Here is a 24,051-nt window from a genome sequence, read left to right as displayed (position 1 = left end):
TGGCCCTGGAGCCTTCTTCTTCGGGATCCTGGCAGATACTGACGATCAGCTGAGACATCATCCATGAAGTGAAACAGCAGGGAGATGAAAGCAGGCAGTCCTCTCCAGAAGCAGAATTGTTCTTTAATCAGAACAGCTGGGCATCTAGTGTGTGGGACCTTGGGCTTTTATAGGAGGGCAAAGGGGTATCTTTGGGGAAGGCAGAGTCCATCTGCCCGGCCAGCTCCACTGCAGGCTGCAGGTGGTAGATGCCAGCAGTTTTGGTGTGCTTCCAAGTGTGTGATCCGTCAGGTCAACCCTCCTGCCAGGAACTTCAGTACACCTGAGGTTTGTAGGTAATTAACCCTTCACGGAATGTCAGGGAAAGCAGGCTTGTGCTTTTAGGCTCCTAAATGGGGAGGGGTTATACTTTTCTGTTAAGAAGCAGATAAGCATGACGCTGGGACACTAGCTAAGAGCTATGCATCCTGATCTGCAGGCAGCTGGCAGAGAGAAACACCAGGCCTAGTGTGGACCCATGAAAGACTCCACGGCCACACCCACTGGCATACCTCCGCCAGCAAAGCCACACCTTTGTAGCCTGGCAACCGAGCATTCAAATATATGACCTTAGGGAAAGCCATTTATATTCAAACCACTAGAGAGAGAAAGACAGAGAGACAGAGAGACAGGGCATGGTTTGGGAACCCTCAAAGTTCACCCCCATGACACAGGTCCTCCAACAAGCTACACTTCCTAATCCTTCCCAAATAGTTCCATTCCTTTTAACAAAACTAAGAACCAAACAGGAACTCCAGATTTCCTTGGTGACATCAGCCAGTATCACCTGGGCCCTCATCACAGGCACCTGCACAGACCCACAGTTCACAACCTTGAGGGTCCGGCCAGCAACCTGGGCCCTGGTTTTCTGGTTTCTGCAGCTTCTCTCTAGAGAAAGGGCTGGGGAAGAAGGTGGCACTGTGTATATCCCAGGGCAAGTGAGGATGCTGGACTAGGACTTAGACATTGCAGAGAGCACACCCAGTGCTCAGCAATTAGAATGTCCACCCCAGATTTGCCGGCCAAATATGCTCAGTTAGTCACACAATCATCCCTTACAACACCATGCTATTCTAAAGGTTCCGCTACTCTCACGTAAACAGACATCTCATCTATCCGGGTTGGTCATCCGGCAGCTAATGTTCCACTAGGGAATTCTCCAGTTAGAACTTCTCAGCAGCTTGCAAGTTCACCTGGCATCCACCATGATGTGCGTAATCTGTGGCATGATGGGAGAATGGCACTGTTGAAGGTTCCAGAAGGTCGTTGAGAGCTCCGGTCAGCAGCTAGTGCTGACAGAAGAGCATGTGTGAACTCAGCAACGGTGCTGGGAACTTGACAGTCTGAAGCCAGAGTTACACAGTGGCCGGTCTCATTAGCCTATGGGTGCCCTGTTGGATCGGTTTATTAGCTTATCAAAGTCTGCCAGGCCTTGAGGTTATCTCCTCTTGCAGGCACTGCATTATTCCAAGTCAGACAAAATGGTTTCACTTATGCTCCTAACAGATATATTCCATGGTGGACAGACAGGAAGGGGCCCATCACTAGGTAACAAAGGCAACGGACTTCCAAAATGGCTGACTTCTTTCTTACCCTTTCGACCTAACACAAAAGCCTTCCAACTTAAAACAAAGGCCTTGTGGACTTTTTCTCCTGCCAGCAGACCTCCTGATGATGGATTGGCTCGACAAGTTAGAGACCATGTTTGTGGGGCTCAGGACAGTTTGGTCACACTGTTGCCACAACAGGCTTAGTAAAAACCTGAGATTCAGTTCACTGGCAGGCAGGGAAAAGCCATAAACCGACACCGCCCAGGGAGGGACAGCATCTGAAGAGACATTGCAACCATTAAATAAGATCACTAGATGTCCCCCGAGCTCAGCACACACCTTATCACCCTTTTGCCAAGATACCCCTAGACAAATGTCAGTCACTCGGGGTCCTGAACCCTGGAACCTCCAACCTTCCCCACCCAGACCTGGCGTGCTCCAACCTCACCGCTATGTGGGATAGAGAGAAGGTCCAATAAAGGCTCCTTGCTTTTGCATACAAGTGCGGACTCCATGGTGGGTTTTTGGGGATTCCACAATCTGGGCATAACAATGTTAAACAGCAGTTGTGGGCCAACAGCCATCCTTTCTTTCTCTTCAAACTGACCAACCCTAGGGGAGGAAAACTCTTCAGGGACTTAAAAGTCTCAGCCTCAAGAAGACTGCATTTTCAGCCTCCCAAGGCCCCTTCACTCTTGGAGGGTACTGTTCTCATGTGCGTGCTGCATGTGTGTTTCCCTAACCACAACACATGCCTTTCTACAACGGCCGAGTCTATCTGCTTCTGCTTGTAGGGGTCCAGATTTCTCTGCTGCTCCCTGTTGCATTCAAGATTTTTTTCCCCTGACTTTTAATTCTTTAACTGGAAAACAAAAACAAAACACAGACTCCTAGACCCTATCAGTGGGATGTGGAAGGTAGTGACACGTTTGTATAAAGAAATATCTTTATAGATATTTATTGACTCTCAGTAGACTGAACTTTGGGCAATTCTCACAACAAAGTTAATAACACCCTTTGAGATATTTAAGACGATATAGTTAACCTGCTATCCTGCTATGTCCTCGCTCAGCCTGCTTAAGTTTAACCTGCCTTTAGGGGAGTGCTATAACCAACCTTATTTGCCTTGGATTTCCCATGCCATCAGCTTTTACAATCCAAACCAATGCATAGCTTTAATCTTGTTTTATTTTGTTTTGGTTTTTCGAGACAGGGTTTCTCTGTGGTTTTGGAGCCTGTCCTGGAACTAGCTCTTGTAGACCAGGCTGGTCTCGAACTTACAGAGATCCTCCTGCCTCTGCCTTCCAAGTGCTGGGATTAAAGGCGTGCGCCACCACCGCCCGGCCGCATAGCTTTAATCTTAAGTTATGTGCCCTGCAATGCCCTGACTGAAAATAATGTATGTGTGCATGCATTTGTAGTGACAATTATTTACTGAAAACAGCCAGCAGATTAGAAGAACCCTCAAAACCAATAGCCACAAAACACCTTACAAACAGTCCACAATCGTGGCTACAGGCTGATAGCATCTATTTGCAGCTTGCGTTTACTAATCCAGGTCATGTGGAAGCAGTCAAGTGACTTTCCCTTGTAAAACTGTTAAAGATTTCTGTAAAGAATCCCTCATTCCTGGCCCAGTTTAGTGACTCGCACCTTTAATCCCAGCACTGGGGAAGCAAAGGTAAATGGATCTTGGTGAGTTATAGGATAGCCAGGGCTGCACAGAGAAACCTTGTCTCAAAAACAAACAATAAATACAGTGAGGCCCTTGTGTTAGGGGACAGGCACAGTTTAAACACAAACACACACAACAGACAGATTCCTGGCAGACCAGAAACCAGACTATGCACAGTTGGAAGGTACAGAGAGAGAAATGAAGAATTCAAACTTGGCTCAATCTTGGTTAAATTAATCCAAGAGGAAGCTGCTGTGTTTTCATTCCTTTATGAATTAATCCACTCGGTAGGGCACTAGGGATTCAGAGCAGTACCCAGTGTAAAGATAAATAAAAAGAAAGGTGAAGTGGGTACCTTTCCACAGGCCCTGCCAAAGGATGCCGCTAAGCAAACACTATGTGACGGAGTCAGTGTGGTAGGTTTGCGGGGGAGGGGAGAGTGAAAGGCTCTGTTGGAGTGGGGACATGAGAGAGGCAGGCAGGCAGGCAGGCAGGAACAGGGAAGAGGAGCAAGAGACAAGCAAGGCAACACAGGAAAAAACAGGCGAGAGAAGAACAAGAAGGGTAAGAGGAAAGAAGAGACAAAGAGACAACAGAGCAAGCTAGCTGTGCTGGGGGGCACCTTTAGGGGGTGCCCATGTCGCATAGCTGATGGGCGGAAAGCACCTGGCAGCAGGTGATGATGTAACTGCCTTGGTGGCAGAGGCAGGCTGCTGCTGCTGCTGCTCCTGCAGTGGAAACCAACACCCAGGACCTGACCGGTCAAGCTTGTTTGAGACACCCCAGTTCCTCCAGTAGCCAACATTGCTCCTACCTTCAAAGTCTGACGGTACTGGGTCTGTTGCTTGCCAGGTCCCCAAGAAACTCAGACACAGCCTCATGGCTCCTGGCAGCACTGCCCCCCCTGCACCCCACCCTAAACCTCTCCAGCCCAGGGGCTGGGTTTCCCTTCCCGCAGCTTCTCATTCCCATATAAATCTGCCATCTTGACCACGCGTTCTCTTGGTCTTCTGCTCTTGGCTCCTGGTCCCCTTTCTTGCGCCTCTCCCAGTGTCTCTCACTCCCCTGCCCCCACGTCCCCTCTTGGCCCATTTCAGTATGGACTCTTCCAGATGCCTCTGTCTGTTTTCTCCCTCACGTCTACAATAAAATCCTTCTCAACCATACCTTGAGGCGGTCATGTCCTCATGTTCTCTTGCTACTTAGATTGAGCCTCCATTGTCTAAACAGGTACAGAGAGTAAGAAGTCCATGCCTAGGTGGCCACAAGGTGGCTGCACCTTCCCTCTGAGGGATCCAAAGGCCTGGACTGCTTGGCCCTGGACTGGATCCATGTGTCTGGATCCTTTCCTAGCTTGCTTCCATTTCCAGCCGCGCCAACTGTCTTGTAGGAGGGTAAAGTGCTATGTATGTGGCCTGCGATGAGAAGGCCTTCAACAGAGACTCCCATGTCTGTCCCACCATCCCCAAACCCCTTTAAGGAGACTTCAAAGTCACTGAGCTTTATTTGAAAGTAGAAACCCCCATTGCCCCAAAAAGGGGTGGAGGAAGAAGACTGACAACAAGGCCTGCCCCCTCCCCGCCGCCACTGCTGAAGGAATAGGGCCAAAGGCTCAGGAGAGTCGTGGCAGTGCTTCCAAGGCTGAGGCAGGAGGACGAGTTCAAGGCCAGCCTGTGCTATATGATGAGACCCTGACTCCAAGCAACCATTAATTTAAAATATATATATATATAGGGAGAGAAGATCTGCAGGTGTACCACTTGTACTAAAGTTCTTCTCTTGGGTTCTCCAGTGAGCAGGAACCCTGAGGGCCACCACACAGCAAGGCCTCCAGGGCCTCATGGCCTTGGCGGTAGGCTTCGTAGATCTGATCTTCTCCAAACTCTCCCAGGTACTGGAAACACGTGGTGGAGAGCCTAAGAGAACAATAGGTACCTTGAACCCCTAACCACAGGGATGTTGGGGGGAAGCCAGGACTCCAGGGACCCCTTCCCCACTCTGTAATTACCTATTGGGCCAGGGACCCCCAGTAATCATTACGCTGATGCTAGGCTCTGTCCCCTTGCTGAGTCCTGGGCCCATGAGACGTTTCATCCGGTTCACTTCTTGAACTCCATAGCTGGCGGCAGTGGGAAGCAAGGGATAGAGGATCAATGGGGGCCTGGCCAAGGAGGGACTTGCTTCTATCCTAAGTACACTGAGTTTTTGCTGGGTTCAGAATGGGTTAAATTCAAGGCCCAAGATCTCACAGTGACTTTTCTGCTGCCATCTGCTCCCCTACTTGCCCCCCAAGAGCAGCACTTCCCAGATTTCAGCCCAGTCAACCTCCTCCCTCAGGCCAGAGCCTTTGTGGACCCGGCATGTGGTGTCAACGGGAGGACAGAGGTCTGTACCCGCCAGCCCTTTCCCTTAAGAAAGTGGCAGGGCCTGGATTGGCAACTCACGACTGCCAGTTCTGGGAGCAGGTCCGGTCCAGGACATCTGTGTATGCCGACTCGCTCAGCTCCTGCAATCCACTGGAGTCTGGACCGTGAGATTTAGCTTCTGCTTTTGCCAGATGTTGCCCCATCTGGAATGAGGAGGTGCTGAGAGCTAGGACTTTGGGGCAGCTGTCAATTGTGGGAAGGAGGAAAGGACAGATACCCAAGTCTCTGGGGAGATTGAGGTGGCCAAGGCGCTCGCTGTTGAGCCGGAAGCACCTGTGAGGCAAGCTGCAGCACCCCTCCCACTCCCTTCCCCACCACCTTCCACCACCCCTCCCACCCCATCCCCACCCCGGCCCAGGCCCCAAAGCTGGACTGGGCCACTTCAGGCAGGGGAGGAAATGCTGTGTGAAAGACCAGGCCACTCTGAGGGCATGCTTGCCCAGTAGCATGTGCTATTTTTAATCCACAAGAACAAAGAAAGCCAGTAATAAAGATAATAATAATAAACAAATAAAATAACCAGAGCCCAGTCTTTAATAACACATGTATTCATCCGCCCTGCGTACATACAGAAACATGGTCACATAGGCATGCTTGAGGGAGCAACAAGTATGATGGGTTCACATAGATACACATGTACCCAACATGCATGAAGTAAAGGCACCTCTGGGGCCTGGGGAGGGTGTTGAGACGAAAAAGACTACAGAGAAGGAATCCAAGAGGATGAATGTTTCCCTGGGGTGACAAGATGAGGGCACCTTAGATTGGCCGCTCTTAGGTGACCAGGCAAGGGTGTAAAGTGAGGCAGGGCAATTCAAATGTAGGAGGCTGGTGATATCTGGAGAGATGGCTGCTTGGGGCTGCGGGCTGGGGATTAAAGGCCAATGATGAAGTTTATGGTAGATGGAGTGGTCTGAGCCAGGACTTTTGGGGGACAGGCGGAACTTACTTGGTAGGCCACAGCCCGGCAGGCATCACAGCGCAGGTGAACAGGCATATAAGATGCGTACTTCTCCTCATCATCCAGCACTGGAGCGGTAGCTGAGAGTGGAGGCCTGTCCCCAAGGCTTCCCAGGGTGGCCTTGCACCCAAACAGTAGCAGCAATGGCAGAGCCAGCCTCATGGCCTCTGAAGTTACTTCATGGAGCGTGCACTGCGGTTGGGGTGCAGCTGTGCATTCGAGTTATTTGTGGTTCAGGCCAATAGGGAACCGACACCTCACTGTCCTCTTCCCTTCCCCCAGGGCCCTGGAGGTGACACGTACGCAGTTTCCACAGGGGGACCCTGGCTCCCAAGAACCGAGCTCCATTTCACATATAGGGGATGAAGATGCAAAGAGAGGTTCTAGGCTGACCCAGGAGGGGGGAGGGTGATGGATCTCAATACTGTGACCTGTTCGAGTGGCAGGGACTGTGCTGAACATCCTGGGGGGTGAAGCGGTCGGTTACAGTCATCTTTATTCTACTGTGAGGATGTGAAAGCTCAGAGAGAAGAGACAAATCCTCCTACCAGAGGAGCCATGATGAGAGTAGTCCCCAGTGCCTCTAGGTCACTCAGCCACCAGGAGGAATGTGGCCATGGTTGTGGTTGCCAGCCTAGGGTTCTCCTTGTGGTGTGGTTGGCAACCACAGTATGTGAGAGCATACATGATCTCTCTCTGACCGTAGAGTCCCCTTCACCCAGGCCAGAGCCAGGCATGGAAGGGCTTTGTGGGGGGTTAGAGGGAGCAAGCTAGCTGGGTGTGGTGGTGCACACCTTTAGTCCCATCTAGTTCCAGCACTCAGGAGGCAGAGGCAGGTGGATCTCTGTGAGTTCAAGGCCAGCCTGGTCTACAGAGTGAGTTCCAGGACAGCCAGGGCTGTTATACAGATAAACCTTGTCTGTCGGGGGATGGGGGGAAAGCAACAAGCTGACCAAAGTTTAGTGGTTAAGAACAAATGCATCTGTTGCTGATGACCTGGACTCAGCTCCCATCACTCACATAGTGGTTCACAACCATCTGTAACTCCAGTTCCTGGGGGTTCAATACCCTCTGGTCTTCATGGGCATGCATGTGGTATACATACATACATGCAGGTAAACACTCATAAAATAAAAATACAGAATTTTAAGTGTTTTTTACATGGCTATTTTGAGACAGCCCTGGCTGTCCTGGAACTTGCTCTGTAAACCAGGTTGGTCTTGAACTCAAAGAAATCCACCTGCTTCTGCCTCCCAAGTACTGGAATTTAAGCTGGGTACCACCACTCCAGGGAAAAGTGGGGTTGTTTTGTTTTGTTTTAAGGATGGCAGCAGGAAATAAGGATCATACACTGATTGTTATCACAGTCACCATGGCTTTCCATGGGCAGCCGTTTATTGCACACCAGGACAAGACTCTGGGGGTGGCCTGGTCCCTCTATGCCATGGGGATCAGAATCGTTGGTAGAGATGTTCAGGCTATTCTGATTTAGTGTTTTAGCCAGTTTCCAGTCCAGGGCAAGGCTGATAGGGGATCTGGCGGATCTTTGTTGCATAGGCCTGGAACCAGAAAGCTATCAATTGCCAGTCCTGACCCTGCTTCTAGTGGGAATCGTCCCTCTCCAAACACCCCTCCAGCAAGGTCCAGTCACCTCAGGCTCAAATCTACAGAGATCACTTCCCATCCCACTGAGACGTGCTCCATCTCTCAGTTTACATCAGGGCAGGTGGAACACAGGTCTGGGGCTTCCCTGGGCTGTGAGCAGCCTGAAGGGCCCCAGTCCCTGTGTGGACACTGTTGGGCACTGTTGCCTCTGCATGGACATCCTTCCTCTTGCCAGTTATTTTTTTTTTTTAATGGTCTTTTGAAACAGGGTTTCTCTGTGTGTAGCCCTGACTGTTCTGGAACTCACTTTGTAGACTAGGCTGGCCTGGAGCTCACAGAGATTTATCTGCCTGCCTCTGCCTCTCAAGTTCTGAGCTAAAGGCATGCACCACCACACCTGGGTTTCTCTTGCTAGCTCTGCCCTCCCTTCTAGACACCAAGAGCATGCCCCTATGCTAAACCCCAGCCTTCCCCCTCTTGTCATCTTGGAGATTCAACTCACTTGCCTCCTGCCTGGGTGCGGATGGCTCACAGAAGACAGACACTGGGGCCTGATGAGTTAGGTGTTAGGCTCCATGCTGTGAACTGTTTTAGCCGTCATCCCTCCATTGCCTTTCCATTTTGGTTAAACAACCACAACTCCCAAAACTAATTTATTTTTCTAGGTTGTCCTGTCAGTCTTCAGGAATAGCTGGCCAAGAGAAGTATTTACTGATCACTTGACATTCTCTAATTCACCCCTTGTACCTAGTCACCCCTAGTAACAAACAGAAAGCCCAAAGAAGAACAACTTCACTCCCCTTCCTCCTTTCCTAGTGCCTTCTGCAGGCCTTTCTGCCAATGAGTTGCTTGCCCCTTTGGCCGTCTTTACAGGGACCACAGCGATCCTGAGACTTGCAGTTCCCAGCCGACCCTCCACGTCCTTATACAACATCCATGTTCCACCTCACATACTATCCCCACAGCTGCATTCTCAACCCCCGGGCCCGGGGCCTCATTGCGTTCTCCCAAAACCTTCCAGAGCAAGGCTCAAATCCAGATTTGATGGCTGTCCCCCATCCCCTCCATCTCTGCAGCACCCACTGTCCTGCCCACCCGACTGGGGCCCAGTGTTAGGTAGAGCAACAGTTCACCATCACCATAGGCAGCTCTGGCCCTGCTGCTCCCACACCTGCCATTCTGGGAAACCCCAACATCTTACTCTTGGCGTTCTCACTTCGACATACCTGATTGCATACACACATACACCACACCCTGGGAAGGTTTGGGAAAGGGATACAGATTTTTGTTGCGGGGGGGGGGGGGCGCGGGGAAGGACGGGGCATAGGCAGCCAGGCATTTGTTAATGATGATCCACCGTTGTCAGCCCAGGGAGCAGATATATTCTCTTAAGGTCACATCTGGTCTGGGGACTGGCTGGAACTAGCCAAATAGTTGATGGGAGAAAAAAAAATTAAGTGACTAGGAACCAGAACTCCCAAAGCTTTCTAGGGAACACAACTCCAAGGGGCCGAGACCTGAGGCTTCACAAAGGAAACAGGGAACCCTTGCTGGACTGGATGGGACCGGAACTGGAGGGCGGGGCACAGAAGAGCATCGGTGGAGCCGGACTGGGGGTCCCGCTCAAGGGCATGTAGTACATTCCCTCCAGGGGCCCGGCTTCAGGGGTCCAGGGTAGCTGGAGACTGCCAAGGGCCGGGAGATTGGGGGACGGCGGCGTCAGTGACGAGCCAGGGACAGGCCCATAGGCGGGCGGGTAGAGGCCCGGCCCTAGGGCCAGCGGGGCATAGGCTTGTCGTGGCGGCCGGGAAAGAGAGGGTGAGGGCGGCAGCAGCACTTCCACGTACTGCCCGCTCTCGGGGTCGAAGAGTAGCCGTAGCCTCGGCTGCCGCGGAGCCTCCACAAAGTAATAGCGACCGCTCTCCGGGTCTACGAGGACCTTTCCTGGTGGCGCGGCTCCTGGAAGCCTCCGCGCCCCCTGGGTGGATGCAGGAGGGAGTCGATCCGTGGGAGGCGCAGAGGCAGCTCGCGGGAGGGGTGCAGCGGTCCTGGTCGCTGTCGCCTGAGGCTCCCGAGGGAGCTGCGCCTGGACCGCCTTTGCAGGAGCCACAAGTGGTGTCTCCAGTTGGGGTGCTGTCCCAAGGCTCGAGTTGGGACATGCCTGCGGGGAGCGGGGGTGAGGAGGTTGGGTCCCTGCTGATCCTAAAGGGGACCACTCGGTTGAGGTGTGAGCGCCTCCTAAGGGACTGGTTCGACCCTCGTGGTCTGGGACCAGGCGCTGGGCTTCAACATCCAAGTTTTCTACTCCAGGACCGCATCCTTGGACACCTGGGGTTTTCTCCCGCCCGCGGCTCAAGACTAGAGCGCCAGGCAAGCGGATCTCACTGCGCGCGAAAGGCTTCGCGGTGTTGTTCTCTGCCCTCCGCCTCGGGACCTGGTTGGAGTGGGAGACATCCTTAGAGGTCGCATGGAGTGAAGGCTCTGGAGACTCGTAGGGATGAGGTACTACCGGCAGAAAGTCCTTCAGAAAAATGGAAGTGTAATGAGCCGGGGCCGGCGACTCCAGCGCCGGGAGCTCCTGCGCTTTTGATGCATCGCCCTCCCCGCGGGTGTCAGCAGAAGGCGCGGGAAGCCCGGAACTTGGGGTTCCTGCGGGAAAGCTTGGCGCGTAAGTGGTCTTAACCATCTTGCGCACGTCTCGCGGCCGCGGAAGGGTCACGCGCGACCGTCCAGAAGCTGCTTCTCCCAAGGCCAAGGCTTCTGGGCACACATCGTCGTCTAGGATGCTTGTGAGATGACTTCCGGGAGGTTCCGGTGTATCGACAACTGGAGACGGCTGCCTGCCTTTGAAGGCATTATTCGCGTTTTCCAGAGTGAGCAGACACTGCGCCTCTGTGAGTTCTGGAGTCCCGGGGGCTGGTGGTGTAGGCGGCTCCAACTCCTGAGTTAGGCCATTCATAGCTTCCTGACTCAATACCGTCGATGAGCCCTGCACAATAGGACCCCATGTCTCTCGGGGGGATGGGCTACTCGTTTCAATAGGATGTTCAGGTGACTCCTGTGGGAGCAGGGCTGTCAAGGACCGGTCCCTACTCAGTCCTATAGCATCTCCACCTGTCGAATGTGGAACCTTCCACAGAGAAGGAGTTTCGGGACCTGGGTTCCCAACTCTAGCGACACCCTGAGTCCATTGGGAAAGAGATGGAGGGGAAGGGCTCCTTCTGCTGTAGTCCTCTAAGGCCTCATTCCGATTTTCCCACTCAGAAGATGCTTCAGGGAAGGACGGACTGCTCATTCTCCAGACAGTCCTATGAGGTCGTGAGAGGTTCTGGGGGGACGGGCACCGAGGACCCCGCACGGCCCCGTTTGGGGTCTGCTGCGGAGGAGATGGGCTCCTTGGTCTCACAACCCTACTGGGAACCACTCGGGAGCTTCTAGAATGGAAGGGTGGACTTCGTGTTCTCGGTACGATTCGATCAGGAGTCTCACGAGGGAACTGAGTCTTGGATTCCTGTTCTTGAGCCTGTTGAATTTTTTCCTCTGACTGCAAAAAGATGCTGGAACTAACAGGACCCAGCGGCTCGGTCCCAGGCACCGGCTTGTCCCGCCGAATTGCTCGCTCTCGGAGACTGGGCCAAGGCCGCGGGGCTTTGGTGTGGACAGAACTATCGTGTGCGCGGGGTGGCCGAGACTTGACCTCTTCCCGGATCACACAGGTGCTGCGTGCCGTTTCCCGAGGATTCGTCGTGGGTTCTGGTTTCCCCGTGGATCTAAAAGTGGCATTGTTGGGGGCCGGGACCTCAGAGCCCAGTTTTCTGGCCAGCGCCGTCTGTACGATGCCCGCGGCGGCCTGCAAGCGGCTCAGAGACTCGTCCAGGGAGCCGGTGCGCAAGAGCAGTCGGGGACGCGGCGCGCGACTGTCCTGCGAGGGACTCCGAGGCCGCGGACGCAGCTCGATCTGACGCTTCGGCACCGTGCGGGGTCTAACCGGCGCGGTGCGCTCCTCCAGGGCCACCTCCACACACTCGTACTGGCCTGAGACGGCCGGACTCGGCCCGCGGGGCGGCAGCTCCAGATAGGTGGCCCAGCGAGAGCCCCCGTCAGGGGCTTGCGGCTGCGGCGACACTGACACAGGAGACGGTGACCCAGGCAGCAACGGACTGCTGATGGCAGGCGCCATGAACTGTTGTTCCTCCCGATCCTCCGTGTCGGAGCGGCTGAACAGAGCCCTGGCGCCGAAGATGACTTCCATCTCCCCCGACGGCAGCATGCGCAGCTGGGGCCGGGGCGGCAGCGGGCCGGAGCCCGGGCCTCGCGGGAAATCCGAGCCGGAGCTGTGCTGCTGGCGGCTATTCTGGGCGCTGACGGACAGCACAGGCTGCGCGCCCGCCCCCCGCCCAGGGGCCACCCAGAGCCAAGTCCCCCGGCCTTCTGTGTCCGGCCCAACGTCCGGGGGCTCCGGAGAACCCGGAGCTGTGTGGTAGGAGCCGGACGAACCGGAGGAATCCTGACGCCGGGCAGGGGCAGGCAGCTGCCTTGAGAGCCCTGGAAGGGCTGGCGGGGCGAGCGCAGTCAGCATGGTGGGCAGGACACTTAGCACTACCTCCAGGGCAAAGCCTCCGCTGGTGGCGCCTGCACTGTCTCCGCCCCGCTGGGATGCCATGGGGTCAAAGCGTCTTAAAGCGCCAGTGTCTACGCTGAAGCTAGCGGAGTTGTCAGCAGAGACCCAAGTCCTGGGCACTACCGGGTGCAAACCCCCTTGCCCGAACTTTCTCCAGCACAGGTGGAACACAGGGCTGGGGCTGACAGGCAGGTGAGAGGAAGACAGGCCTAGTTTTGAAAAGGAGCAAACAGCTATGCCCAACTCCACCTAACACAGGTGGGAAAACTTTGGCCTTGCAAGGAACTTCTGAGCTGGTCAGGGTGTGAGTTTGAAGTTCCATATCCTCAGCCCCCAACTCTTTAACATCGCAAGGAAACTCCTCCATGGCTTCCTTAGCTACAATCCATATGCTTCCTTGACTTCTCACGTCCATACACCACCTTGGATAGGGTAAGGAGAATCAGGCAGGCGCTGGCTAGCTTCCCCAAGCTGCTTAGCACCCAGAACAAAGCTGGGAGACAAACCAACCACTGTAGGGTTCCCTCTAAGGGCCCAGGCGCACAGGACCTTATTCCAGTGCCCCACAGCATTCCTTCCCACCAGCTGTCATTGTCCTCTGACAATAGCACACCACTTGCCCTTAACTTCTGGCTTGAAGGTCCCGCTATGACTCAGGCCCCAGCTGACCCTGAGGCCAGAGCACTGGCCCAGCTTTATGCCCACCCTCACACTGACCCAGCACAGGCCAGGTTTAACCAATCCTGTGGATCCTGAGTTCCCCAAGATCACTTAGGGGCACACTCAGTGAAGACTTCTGGGAGGATTTAACCTTTCACCCCATCAAGGCCTGCCTGAGCAACTTGAGGGGCTTGGGCCCTTTCCCTGTTTCCCGGGGATTTAAGGTTGTGCAGCATCCTCCTCCCTGTGGGAGTTTTTGGTCTTTAGGGTAAGAAAGTGCAGGAGTGGTTTGGATGGCTAGTACATACACGCGTTGTTTTTGGGGGTTTTGTTTTTCAAGACAGGGTTTCTCCCTTGGCTCTTCTGGAACTTGCTCTGTAGACCAGGCTGGCCTCAAACTCAGAACTCTATATAGAGATCTGCCTGCCTCTGCCTCCCAAATACTGGAAAGTGCTGGGGTTAAAGGTGTGCACCACCACAGTCCAGCTCAGACGCATTTGTTTTTAATTATCTGGGTTCTTCTGGTTTCTCAGATTTACTGTGGCTCTGGAATCGAGTATTAAAGTCTGTAGTCAGGGCTACACCAACACACATGCACACACACGCATGCACACACTCCATTCTTCCCTAACCCTACAGCCAACCTCAGAGAACCACATTCACTGAAGTTCAGGCAGGGTGTGACTGGGCTAACCTGGGCTGTGTATGGAGAAGACTAACCACCAAAAGCAAGCAGCAGCAGTTCCCACTCCGTTACCATGAGTGCTATCCTATCCCAAAGGAGTAGTACAGCAGCAGGGACTGGAGACTGGGCAGTGTTTCCTCCTAAACTCAGAAGAGGCAGTACTGTGGTGGGTGTCCCAAGGATGGAGGGGAAGAGCTGGTCTCCCCAGAATAGAGAAGGTAGAAGTTGGGCATTGCATTTAGAGACCAGCAAGGCAACCAGCATTTTATTTTTCCCTGGGACACTGGCGGCTCCGGGCCCGACGTGTTCCCGAGGCTTTCTTATGCTTCTGGTCCAGCACCTGGGCCATGTAGCTCTCCTGCTGCTTCTGGATCTGGAAGTCGGACATGTGATTCCTGCAACGGAGCCAGCTGGTCGTAGGCTGGACAGTCCTGGGTAGGGGCCAAGTCAGGCTCCCCACTTCCATCAGCAACCCCCAAGCCTGGCCCGGCCCCTCACCTGAAAATCTGTTTCTGCTGGCTGATAACTTGCTGCAACTCTTTAATCTCATTCTCTTTGCCATTAAGTATATCTTCTTGCTTTATAATGTGAGACTCAATTTCTGTGGGGGAGAGAGGCAGGGAGGAGGGGAGGTTCCCATCTCTCAGGCCGCTCCTGAGCGGAGGTCTTCCCTTGTGGGGTGTTTCAGAGGTTTGCTCTTGCCACTCGGGTTATCTTTGAACAGTTGCAGTGCCTCAGTATGAATGAGTTTGTGTTTCTGTATTGGAGACTGAACCCAGGCTCTTACACATGACAGGTAAGTGCTCTACCACTGAGTTATATCCCCAACCCTTTATTTTTTAATTTTTTTTTTTTTTTTTTTTTTTTTTTTTTTTTGGTTTTTCGAGACAGGGTTTCTCTGTGGCTTTGGAGCCTGTCCTGGAACTAGCTCTGTAGACCAGGCTGGTCTCGAACTCACAGAGATCTGCCTGCCTCTGCCTCCCGAGTGCTGGGATTAAAGGCGTGCGCCACCATCGCCCGGCTTCTTAATTTGTTTTTTTTAGTCAGGGTCTTTCGACACAGCCCCAGCTGTCCTAGAACTCACTCTGTAGACTAGGCTGATCTCGAACTCACAGAGAACGGCCTGCCTCTGCCCCCAGAGTGGGGGATTAAAGGCGTGCTTCCCTCTTTCTACTATTTTTCTCTTCATTATGTAGCTCTGGCTGTTCTAGAACTTGCTATGCATACCAGGCTAGCCTCGAATGCAAGACATTCACCTGCTTCAGCCTAGTATGCACGACCACACCCATCTACTTTCTACTTGGTTTTTAAGCACAGTCTCATTAGGTTGACCAGGCTAGCCTTAAACTCACTCTGTAACCCTGGTAGGCCTTAAATTTTTGGTCCTTCTACTCAGCCTGGGATTACAGGTGTTCATCACGAGGCCCTGACGTATCAACAAATTTATGGGGTCTTGGGAGTGGGGACAGTAAATCAGCGACATCATCATTCAATTACAAACCTCGCCCAGGTAAGGATGGGCAAAAATTCCTTGGAAAGAAGAAGGCCAAAGCCCTGGCTCTTAGCTGCTGCTCTTGGGCCTTTACACATCCTTGGTTAGACCCTTCATCTAGAAATTACACCCCTCCCCTTCCGAGTCCCCGTGCCTGCTCCCTTTCTCCTTGCCAATGTCTAACACACCTCGTATGTCACTCATGTCCTTCTACAACTATGACACATGGTTCACAAGGACAGGGACTATTGTCTCCTTCACTGTTGTCCCTAAGACCTGAAACAGTGTCTCACAGATCTGTGTACTGTGGAATGGATGGACTTTGGGATCGGAAACATCGAGTTTGACCACGTCCACCAACCGGACCTATAAAGGGCAAGCTGGGTGCCCAGCCCTGTGCTATAGAGGGCTGCCGGTGGGCAATGATGTCTGTGACCCAATCAGACATGTGTTCATCTTCCCCAAAAGAAAAGTTAGGACTTAGGAACTAGAGGCTGGATAGACGGTTCAGTGCTTAAGAGCCCAGACTCTTCCAGAGGAGCCTGAATTGGTTCCTAGCACCCACATGGTGGTTCCTAAATATGTGAATTAACTCTCTCTCTAAGATAGATATATATAGAGAGAGGTGCCTAGGGAATCTGGCACCCTCTTCTCACCTCCACAGGCACTAGGCACACACATGGTACACACACATACATATATGTAGACAAAACACTCATACACATAAATTTTAAAAAAATCCTCAAAAATAAAACTCAGAAATTACACTGAGGGGGTTTGCACATGCCAGAGGTGAGAGTATTGGGAGCCCAAGGTCTCCTACCAAGTTTGAGGCCAGCCTGGGCTACCTGTCTCAACAGAAAAAAAAAAACATAAAAAAGTGTGCTGGTTGGTGGCGCACACCTTTAGTTTCAGCACTCAGGAGGCAGAAGCAGGTGGATCTCTGTGAATTCGAGACCAGCCTGGTTAACAGAATTAGTTCCAGAAAAAATAAATAAATAAAAAATAAAGACTCAGGCGTTGAAGGCTGGTGGTATGACTCATTCCTAGAACACTTGCCTAGCATGTATGAGGCTCCCACACCAGAGGGGAGGGGGGAGAGAGAGAACAAGAGAGAGAGAGAGAGAGAGAGAGAGAGAGAGAGAGAGAAACAGACGGCAGACAGAAGAGAAAACGACCAGAGCGCAGGATGAGGCCACACATTTCAAAGAGGCTCATACTGCTGAGGCAGTGTTAGCATGCTGGCTTAGCTGCTTTTGAGGCCTGTTTCCTCATACGTCCCTCTTCCAAGGAAGCATGGAGAGGATGCGAGGACAGTCCTGGAAAAGCCTCTCTCCTAAACAGGCACACATTCAATACATAGATTTCTGTGTCTTGGATAAAAAATCCAGATGGCTATCAGGATCTAAGAGCATTCATTTATATAACTGCCCTTCATGGAGCGCTGGAAATTTTTGATCACACGGTCGGGGAGGGACATATCCCACTGATGAAAAGACTGCACAGGATTGGGAATACGTTCACTGGTAGAGAGCAGCTTATGCTTAGCATGCTAAGCCCTGGGTCCAGCTGCCAGAACCATTAAAGAGAGAAAAAGAAAGGAAGAGCAGTAAGAGGAGGTGAAGGCAGGAGGATGGATTCAAGGTCATTCAATAGCAAGCTCGAGGCCAGCCTGGGATGCCTGAGAACCCATCTCAAAAAAAAAAAAAAAAAAAAAAAAAAAAAAAAAAAAAGAGGTGCGGGGACTGGAGAGTGGACTTGGTGGTTAAGAGTACTGGCTGCTCTTCCAGAGGACCTGGATTCCATTCCCAGACCCATGAGAGTTAACAATCTTCTGTAGCTCTAGCTAGTCCCAGGGAATATGATGCCCTCCTCTGGCTTCCGAGGGCACCAGGCACATGTAGAAGATACATCCATACATACAAAATATTAAGATGAATAAACCTAAAAAAATAAAGTCATTGAAGTTTGAAAAATATTTTAAAAAATCGGAGGCTGAGAAGGGCTTGGTCTGTAAAACACTTGCCTTGCAAGCATAAGAATCTGAGTTTCTCTGTAGCTTTGGAGTCTGTCCTGGAACTAGCTCTTATAGACCTGGCTGGCCTTGAACTCACAGAGATCCTCCTGCCTCTGTCTCCCGAGTGCTGAGATTAAAGGTATACACCACCGCTGCCCGGCAAGAGAGCCTTTCTTTTTTTCTTTCTTCTTCTTCTTTTTCTTCTTCTTCTTTTTTTTTTTTTTTAGAACCTTTTTTAAAGGAATTGGGTACCAGTCCTCAGGATGAAATATTGGAGGTTGTCTTCCAGCTTCCATATGCAGGTGCACACACGCACACACATGCACACACGAGCACATACAAGGTAAGTGGAATGGGGGCTGAGGAGGGGGTTCAGTTGGTAATGTGCTTGCTGCACAACAAATGTTAGCACACAATCCAGATACCCAGCACCCACACGGGAGGTGCAACTGTGTGTCCCTGTAATCCCGACAGTGGGTCCCTGGGGCTTTCTGGATGGCTAGACTGCAGTCTAGCCCAAACTGGCAAGTTTCAGGTTCAGTGTGAGACCTTGTCACAGCCAGAGCAATGGGCCAGCGAGATGGCACAGCTGGTTAAAGTTCTTCCTGAACACATAGAGGACCTGAGTTCAATCTCCAGGGCCCACACAGTGGATGGAAAATGTGAAGGCCAAATCTTCCCTCACCTCCACACATATAGGGTTCGATGTATACACACACACACACACACACACTCACACAATGCACACACACACAAGAACTGTAACACAAAAACCATTGCTTTAAAATAAATGTCAGGGGGGTGAAGAATCAGCTCAGTGGTAAAAGCACTTGTTCCTCTTGCAGAGGACCCCGTTTCAAGTCCCATTACCCATGTGGCAGCTCACACACTAATTCCAGCCCCAGGGAATTGGACGCTTTCTTCTGTATCTGTGGGGACCAGTCACACATGCAGTGCAGATATACATACATACATACATACATACACACACACACACACACACGAAGGCAAAACATTCATGCACATAAAATAAAAATGGGGAGTGATTGAGGAAGCTGCCCGTTTTTTGGCCTCTGGTCCTTGCATGCACATGAACATATAAACAGGCATGTACACATACAAGGAAGGAAGGAGAAGAGGAAACTACAGCACAAGCTCCAGCCATGCAGAAATGTTGGTGCATTATCAGTTCAGATAAAATGTGGTCCCAGAGGAACAAAGTAGAAAAGAGGAAAGAGACAGAGATAAGGAGAGAGACTTAGGAAGGATCTCAGTGCGAGGCAGGACAGGGCCTTGGAGTCTGGTTCTCAAGGTCTTCTGGATGATATGAAATTAACTGCATCTAAAATTCTTTTGGGAAAGAACTAGAAATCTGTGTGACTAGCTGGGCAGTGGTGGCACCTGTTAATCCCAGCACTTGGAGGCAGAGGCAGAAGGATCTCTGTGAGTTCAAGGCCAGCCTGGTCTACCAAGTTCCAGGACAGCCAGGGCTACACAGAGAGAACCTGTCTCAAAAAAATTAAAGAAAGAGAAAGGAAGGAAGAAAAAAAAGCTATGTAAATATAAAAACAAAACGGAATCACAAAGGGTCAGGTAGGAGTATTGATTAAAGTGAGGGTCACAGCACCGTACTGGCTAGGTGAGGGCTTGTAGCCCATTGGAGAGGTGCAGGACATTTTGTGGAGAGGCAGCCAGACCCTGACCCCACAACACACAGTGAGCCCTAGGGCCTGGGCTAGTTCTGGTAGAAGAAAATGCCTAAGGAAAGACACCTCTGGCTATAACAGGAAATAACTCCAGTTCTCTGGGTTCTCTGGATAGGGGAGATATTTGGCCTGCGTGTATGTCTGTGTGAGGGTGTCAGATCTTGGAGTTATAGACGGTTGTTAGCTGCTATGTGAGTGCTGGGAATTGAACCCGGGTCCTCTGGAAGAGCAGTCAGCGCTCTTAACCGCTAGGCGGTCTCTCCAACCCCTAGGTAGGGGAGATGATAAGGGAGGAGGAAAGGACCCAGGTGTTGGGGGTTCAGGGAGACAGTGACTATCTGTTAGGCTTCGGGAGGGACCTTAACCCTCTTGGGCTCAGGCTGTCTCTGGCCTATTGAAGATCTGCTACATAGAGTGAACAGATTCCAGGCATGGAATTCACAGACACTTCTTAGGCTAAGTAGCAAGTCTAGTAGTCTCTGGAACTGAAAGGTGCTGCCCCTCAGCTCAGAGCACGCCACGGACCAGTAAGTGGCCAAAGATGTGTACACAGCAGATGGCAGAGCCGAAATCAAGCTGAAATCCAGCGGCTCAGCAGATTTTACTCCGAGAATAAAATTCTTTCAAATTGCCTAAATTAGTTGCCTACACTAATAATTCAGATTTTTCCCATTAAAGTTGGCTTGAAAATTCTTTTCTGTTCTTGAGACAAGGTCTTACACTGTCCAGGATGGCCTCAAATTCCCATCTTCCTGCCTCCACTTTCTGAGTGCTGGGATTAGAACCATGTGCCACAACACTTGGCTCCTAGATTCTTTTCTAAAAGATCTGGGGATCCTAGCCCTGTTCTCATGTGAGGGCACGGCTTTCATGGGTCTCTTGATCCTGAGTGGAAGACCAGCTCCCCAGGAGGACTGAGCTTGTTCTACGACTCCTCAAGAAGCAAGGTTATCAGTCGGGTACACTATCTCTAACACTTATCAAAAATGGGAAAAAACAGAAGGTGGACTAAGAAGGTTGTATGTTTCAAGAAAAATGGGAGCAAGCCCGTTCCTTTATGGCTGTGAAGAATATCACACACTGATTTCATCCGTCATTTCCGTGGCCTGCCTGGTCCCTGAAGGCATTTTCGAGGGTGTGACCCGCCTGGACTTGCCTGTACCCTCAGCCGGGGGCAGAAGTTGGGGTAGAACCCTGATTTTGTCACAGGCCCTGGGCTGTTGGGAAAGAGCCCGTGTATGTTAACTTGAGGGGCAGCACGGGCCTCCCGCCTACCATTACACTTGGTGATGAGCTGGTCCTTCTTGCTAGACTCCTGCAGGACTTTGTTCTTGACACTGGAGAGCCTGCGCAGGGGAAGTTACAATGAAAGGGTGGGCAGGCAGAAGGCAGATGAGCCCCCAGCCTCCACACCTCTTCCTGGGACCCACTCACTCACGCTTTTTCAAAGGCCAGCTTCTCTTTCTCCAGTTGTTTGGACAGTACCTCCACCTCTCCAAGGGCAAACTGCAATTTCTCCTCTTCCTTGGCCAGGAGGGCCTTGGTTTTGGCATGAGCAGTTTTCTCTTCCTGCAGGGGAGGTGATTACCGCTTTATCCCAAGACACCTTGGGTCTTGTAGGGTCCCCTAACCCCCTTTCTCAAAGGTGCTGAAGCCTGGGTGCAGGAAGACTCAGCCTCACTACAAGGACCCTGCCCAGACACCAGGATCTTGGGAATCGAGAGGAAATCAGGAATCTGCAGATGCCATTACTCACCACCAGTTTCTTCTCTATTTCTTGGAACTCTTCTTTACTGACAAAATTTTCGTCCTGGAGAACCATCTGCAACAGAGCCCGGCTCAGGAAGGGGCTGGGACTAAGGTGGGAGGGGATGCTCTCTAAGGACCAGGGACAAGGATGGATAAGGGGATGATATCCAGGACTTCAGGCCTTGGGACAGGAGATTTTAGTTCCAGAGATTTACTAAGGCCCAGTCCTAAGTGCTCCCTGCAAGGAGCGAGCCGCCTCATGAAGACGGCTCATACTGTAGGTCGTGGGGGAAAGCGCAGCAGACTGTGGTGCACAGAACAGCCCTGGACCCAGGTTTACTAAGGGCCAGGATTCCTCTCAGAGACAGTGGCATTAATCCTGATGTCTGACTGCTAAATATGAGAAGGGAAAAAATGTTCCAGATGGTGGGGACACACATGCCAAAGTGAGCTGCCAAGAGAAAGTACTGGGGACCCTCAGGGAATTGGAGGGAATTCAGTGCCCATAGAAACATACATTTTTTGGAAATAGGCTAAGTATGCCTCTCACAATCCCCCTCGAATCTAACTGCACAGAAGGGAAGAAACTACCTAAAAGTCATTAGAGTGAAAAATAGATGTGAAGCCAGTTTTATTTTTTTGAGCTAGAGAAATATCTCAACATTGTTACGAAAAAAAAAAAAAAAAAAACTGTTGGCTCCTGCTAGCCAGCACCGAGGCAACTTGTGACGCCAATGCTTAGCACCCACTAGCTGAAGCTGGAAACAAACGCACACCGAAAGGTCTGGAGACCCTTAAACCACCACCGGGAAAGGCCAAATTCGCATTAGGACTGCATTTGACACTGGGGAGGAGTATGACTTAATGTTCTGGTTTCTGTGCGCAGAAGACTTTGGGAGTCAGTGAGGTCATCTCCACTAAAAGTGGAGACACTGAGGTTCAATGAGCATCTTCCTGCCCCTGCAGCAACCAGGCAGAGTGGGAACACTGCCTGATCTGGGTTAACTTCAGTCCCGCTCTTCTTGGTTCTGCCCCTAGCAGCCAGGTGAGCCCCGCCTCCGGGATGATGCCCTCCGCACTGTATTCTAGCCACGCCCCCTAATCCAAAGAGGGTCTGGCCTCGCCCCCGTGGGAGAGGCGTCCAGTTGCGGCCTTTCCCCGAGCTCTGGCTGCCTACCACATTCCTCAGCTGGTGGATCAGCTCCTCCTGAGATTCAATCACGTCCCGCAATTGATCGAAGGCGAGACACACAGATCCGGAGCCCCCCTGCGACCACCCAAGGGGCGTCGCCATCTTTCGCCCCCGCCAGCTCGTTGGAAATGGCCTGCGGCTGCGCGCCTTACCCGTCGCCAGCCAATGAGAATGCAACGCCACAGAGCGCCCTGGCAACCGGGGGCGGGGACTTCCTCTGTTAACGAGGCCGAGGACCGGCTTTCAGAAAGCTTCTCGAGGCCGGGGCGTGTCGCGCAGTGGGTAGAGCGCTGGTCGGGGAAGAGCCAAGATGGATTCATCCCCCAACAATGCAGCAACAAATGACTGGGCTTGGTAGTTTAAGATGGAAACCTCAGTATTCAGGAAGCTGGAAGATTGTGAGTTCAAGACCAGCCATGACCTACATGGAAAAGCCCTGCCTCAAAATAACAAAGCCCGCCGGGCGGTGGTGGCGCACGCCTTTAATCCCAGCACTTAGGAGGCAGAGGCAGGCGGATCTCTGTGAGTTCGAGACCAGCCTGGTCTACAAGAGCTAGTTCCAGGACAGGCTCCAAAACCACAGAGAAACCCTGTCTCGAAAAACCAAAACAAACAAACAAACAAACAAAAAAAAAAAAAAAACAAAGCCCACAAAAATACAGAAGCTCAATTGAAAGAGTGCGTGCCTCTTATTAGCATGCATGGAAAGCCTGTAATCCCAGCACTTCGGAGGTAGAGGCAGGAGATAAGAAATTCAGAGTCATATTTTCATACATAGCAAGTTCAAGGCTAGTTTGGTGGTTGGTGGCTCACAACCATCCTAAATGAGATCTGGTGCCCTCTTTTGGCCTATAGGCAGACATGCAGGCAGAACACTGTATACATAATAAATATACCTTAAACAAGCTGGGCATGGTGGCAGATGCCTTTAATCTTCACCCTCTGTAAATTCCAGGACAGCCAGAGCTACATAATGAGACTTTGTCTCAAAAAAACAAAACCCAAGGGGGTGGGGAGTTGGCTAGAGAAGCAGTCAGTAGAAACCTCATGTGGGCATAGTCTATAGTCTATACTGTCCTGTATAGCCACTAGCCTTGCCTGGTTCTCAAAATGTGACCCATGTGCCTAAGAATTTCAGAAAAAATGTTTTATGTGTATCGGTGTTTCGCCTGATGTATATCTGTGCCTATTGCCTGTGGGGACTCAGAAACGGGGCCTTAGATTCCCTGGAACTGAAGTCATGGATGGTTGTGAGTCACTTTGTGGGTGCTGGGAACTGAACCTGGGCCTTCTGAAAGGGCAGGTGCTCTGCCTCCTGAGTGCTTGGATTAAAGGTGTGAGGGGTACACCACCAACACCAGGCTTATTTTCACTTTTAATGTGTGTTGTCATTTTACATTGTTTCTTGCTAAAATTTTATATATAAATTGTGTTTCCAAATTCCCCCCTCCAAAGCCAAAACCCCACTTTCTGCTCCTGCAGAGGAGCCACGTTAGGTTCTGTCCATCACCCACATCATGGTGAACAACCGATGCCCTTTCTGGCCTGCAAGGGCACCGCTCACACATGGCACACATACACACACGCAGGCAAAACACTTATACACAGAAAAGGTGATAAATGCAAAACAAAAAAATCTTTAGCCAGGAGGTGGCAGCACACGCCTTTAATCC

The 24,051-nt window shown here is 51.7% G+C and overlaps 3 protein-coding genes across 3 annotated transcripts; all 3 read right to left on the bottom strand.

The window, feature by feature from the left end:
• Positions 1-4,760: 4,760 nt before the first annotated feature.
• Positions 4,761-6,858, bottom strand: Mzb1 (marginal zone B and B1 cell specific protein). Its single transcript, XM_057789182.1, has 4 exons — positions 6,640-6,858; positions 5,709-5,833; positions 5,273-5,383; positions 4,761-5,180 (listed from the first exon to the last, which is right to left on the bottom strand). The coding sequence occupies exons 1-4, from the start codon at positions 6,811-6,813 to the stop codon at positions 5,030-5,032; spliced, it is 561 nt and encodes a 186-aa protein (XP_057645165.1). The 5' UTR covers positions 6,814-6,858; the 3' UTR covers positions 4,761-5,029.
• A 2,747-nt stretch (positions 6,859-9,605) lies between these two features.
• On the bottom strand, positions 9,606-12,839 carry Prob1 (proline rich basic protein 1). The gene has a single exon (XM_057788291.1). It carries the CDS (start codon positions 12,833-12,835, stop codon positions 9,782-9,784), a length of 3,054 nt encoding a protein of 1,017 aa, XP_057644274.1. The 5' UTR covers positions 12,836-12,839; the 3' UTR covers positions 9,606-9,781.
• A 1,648-nt stretch (positions 12,840-14,487) lies between these two features.
• Positions 14,488-22,490, bottom strand: Spata24 (spermatogenesis associated 24). The gene is made up of 6 exons (XM_057788295.1): positions 22,364-22,490; positions 21,194-21,259; positions 20,876-21,006; positions 20,713-20,783; positions 14,721-14,823; positions 14,488-14,617 (listed from the first exon to the last, which is right to left on the bottom strand). The coding sequence occupies exons 1-6, from the start codon at positions 22,478-22,480 to the stop codon at positions 14,488-14,490; spliced, it is 618 nt and encodes a 205-aa protein (XP_057644278.1). The 5' UTR covers positions 22,481-22,490.
• Between the last annotated feature and the right edge of the window lie 1,561 nt (positions 22,491-24,051).

This window comes from Chionomys nivalis, chromosome 14 (assembly GCF_950005125.1).
Source record: "Chionomys nivalis chromosome 14, mChiNiv1.1, whole genome shotgun sequence".
Taxonomy (NCBI): domain Eukaryota; kingdom Metazoa; phylum Chordata; class Mammalia; order Rodentia; family Cricetidae; genus Chionomys; species Chionomys nivalis.
This window is presented reverse-complemented; position numbering and strand designations above follow the sequence as displayed.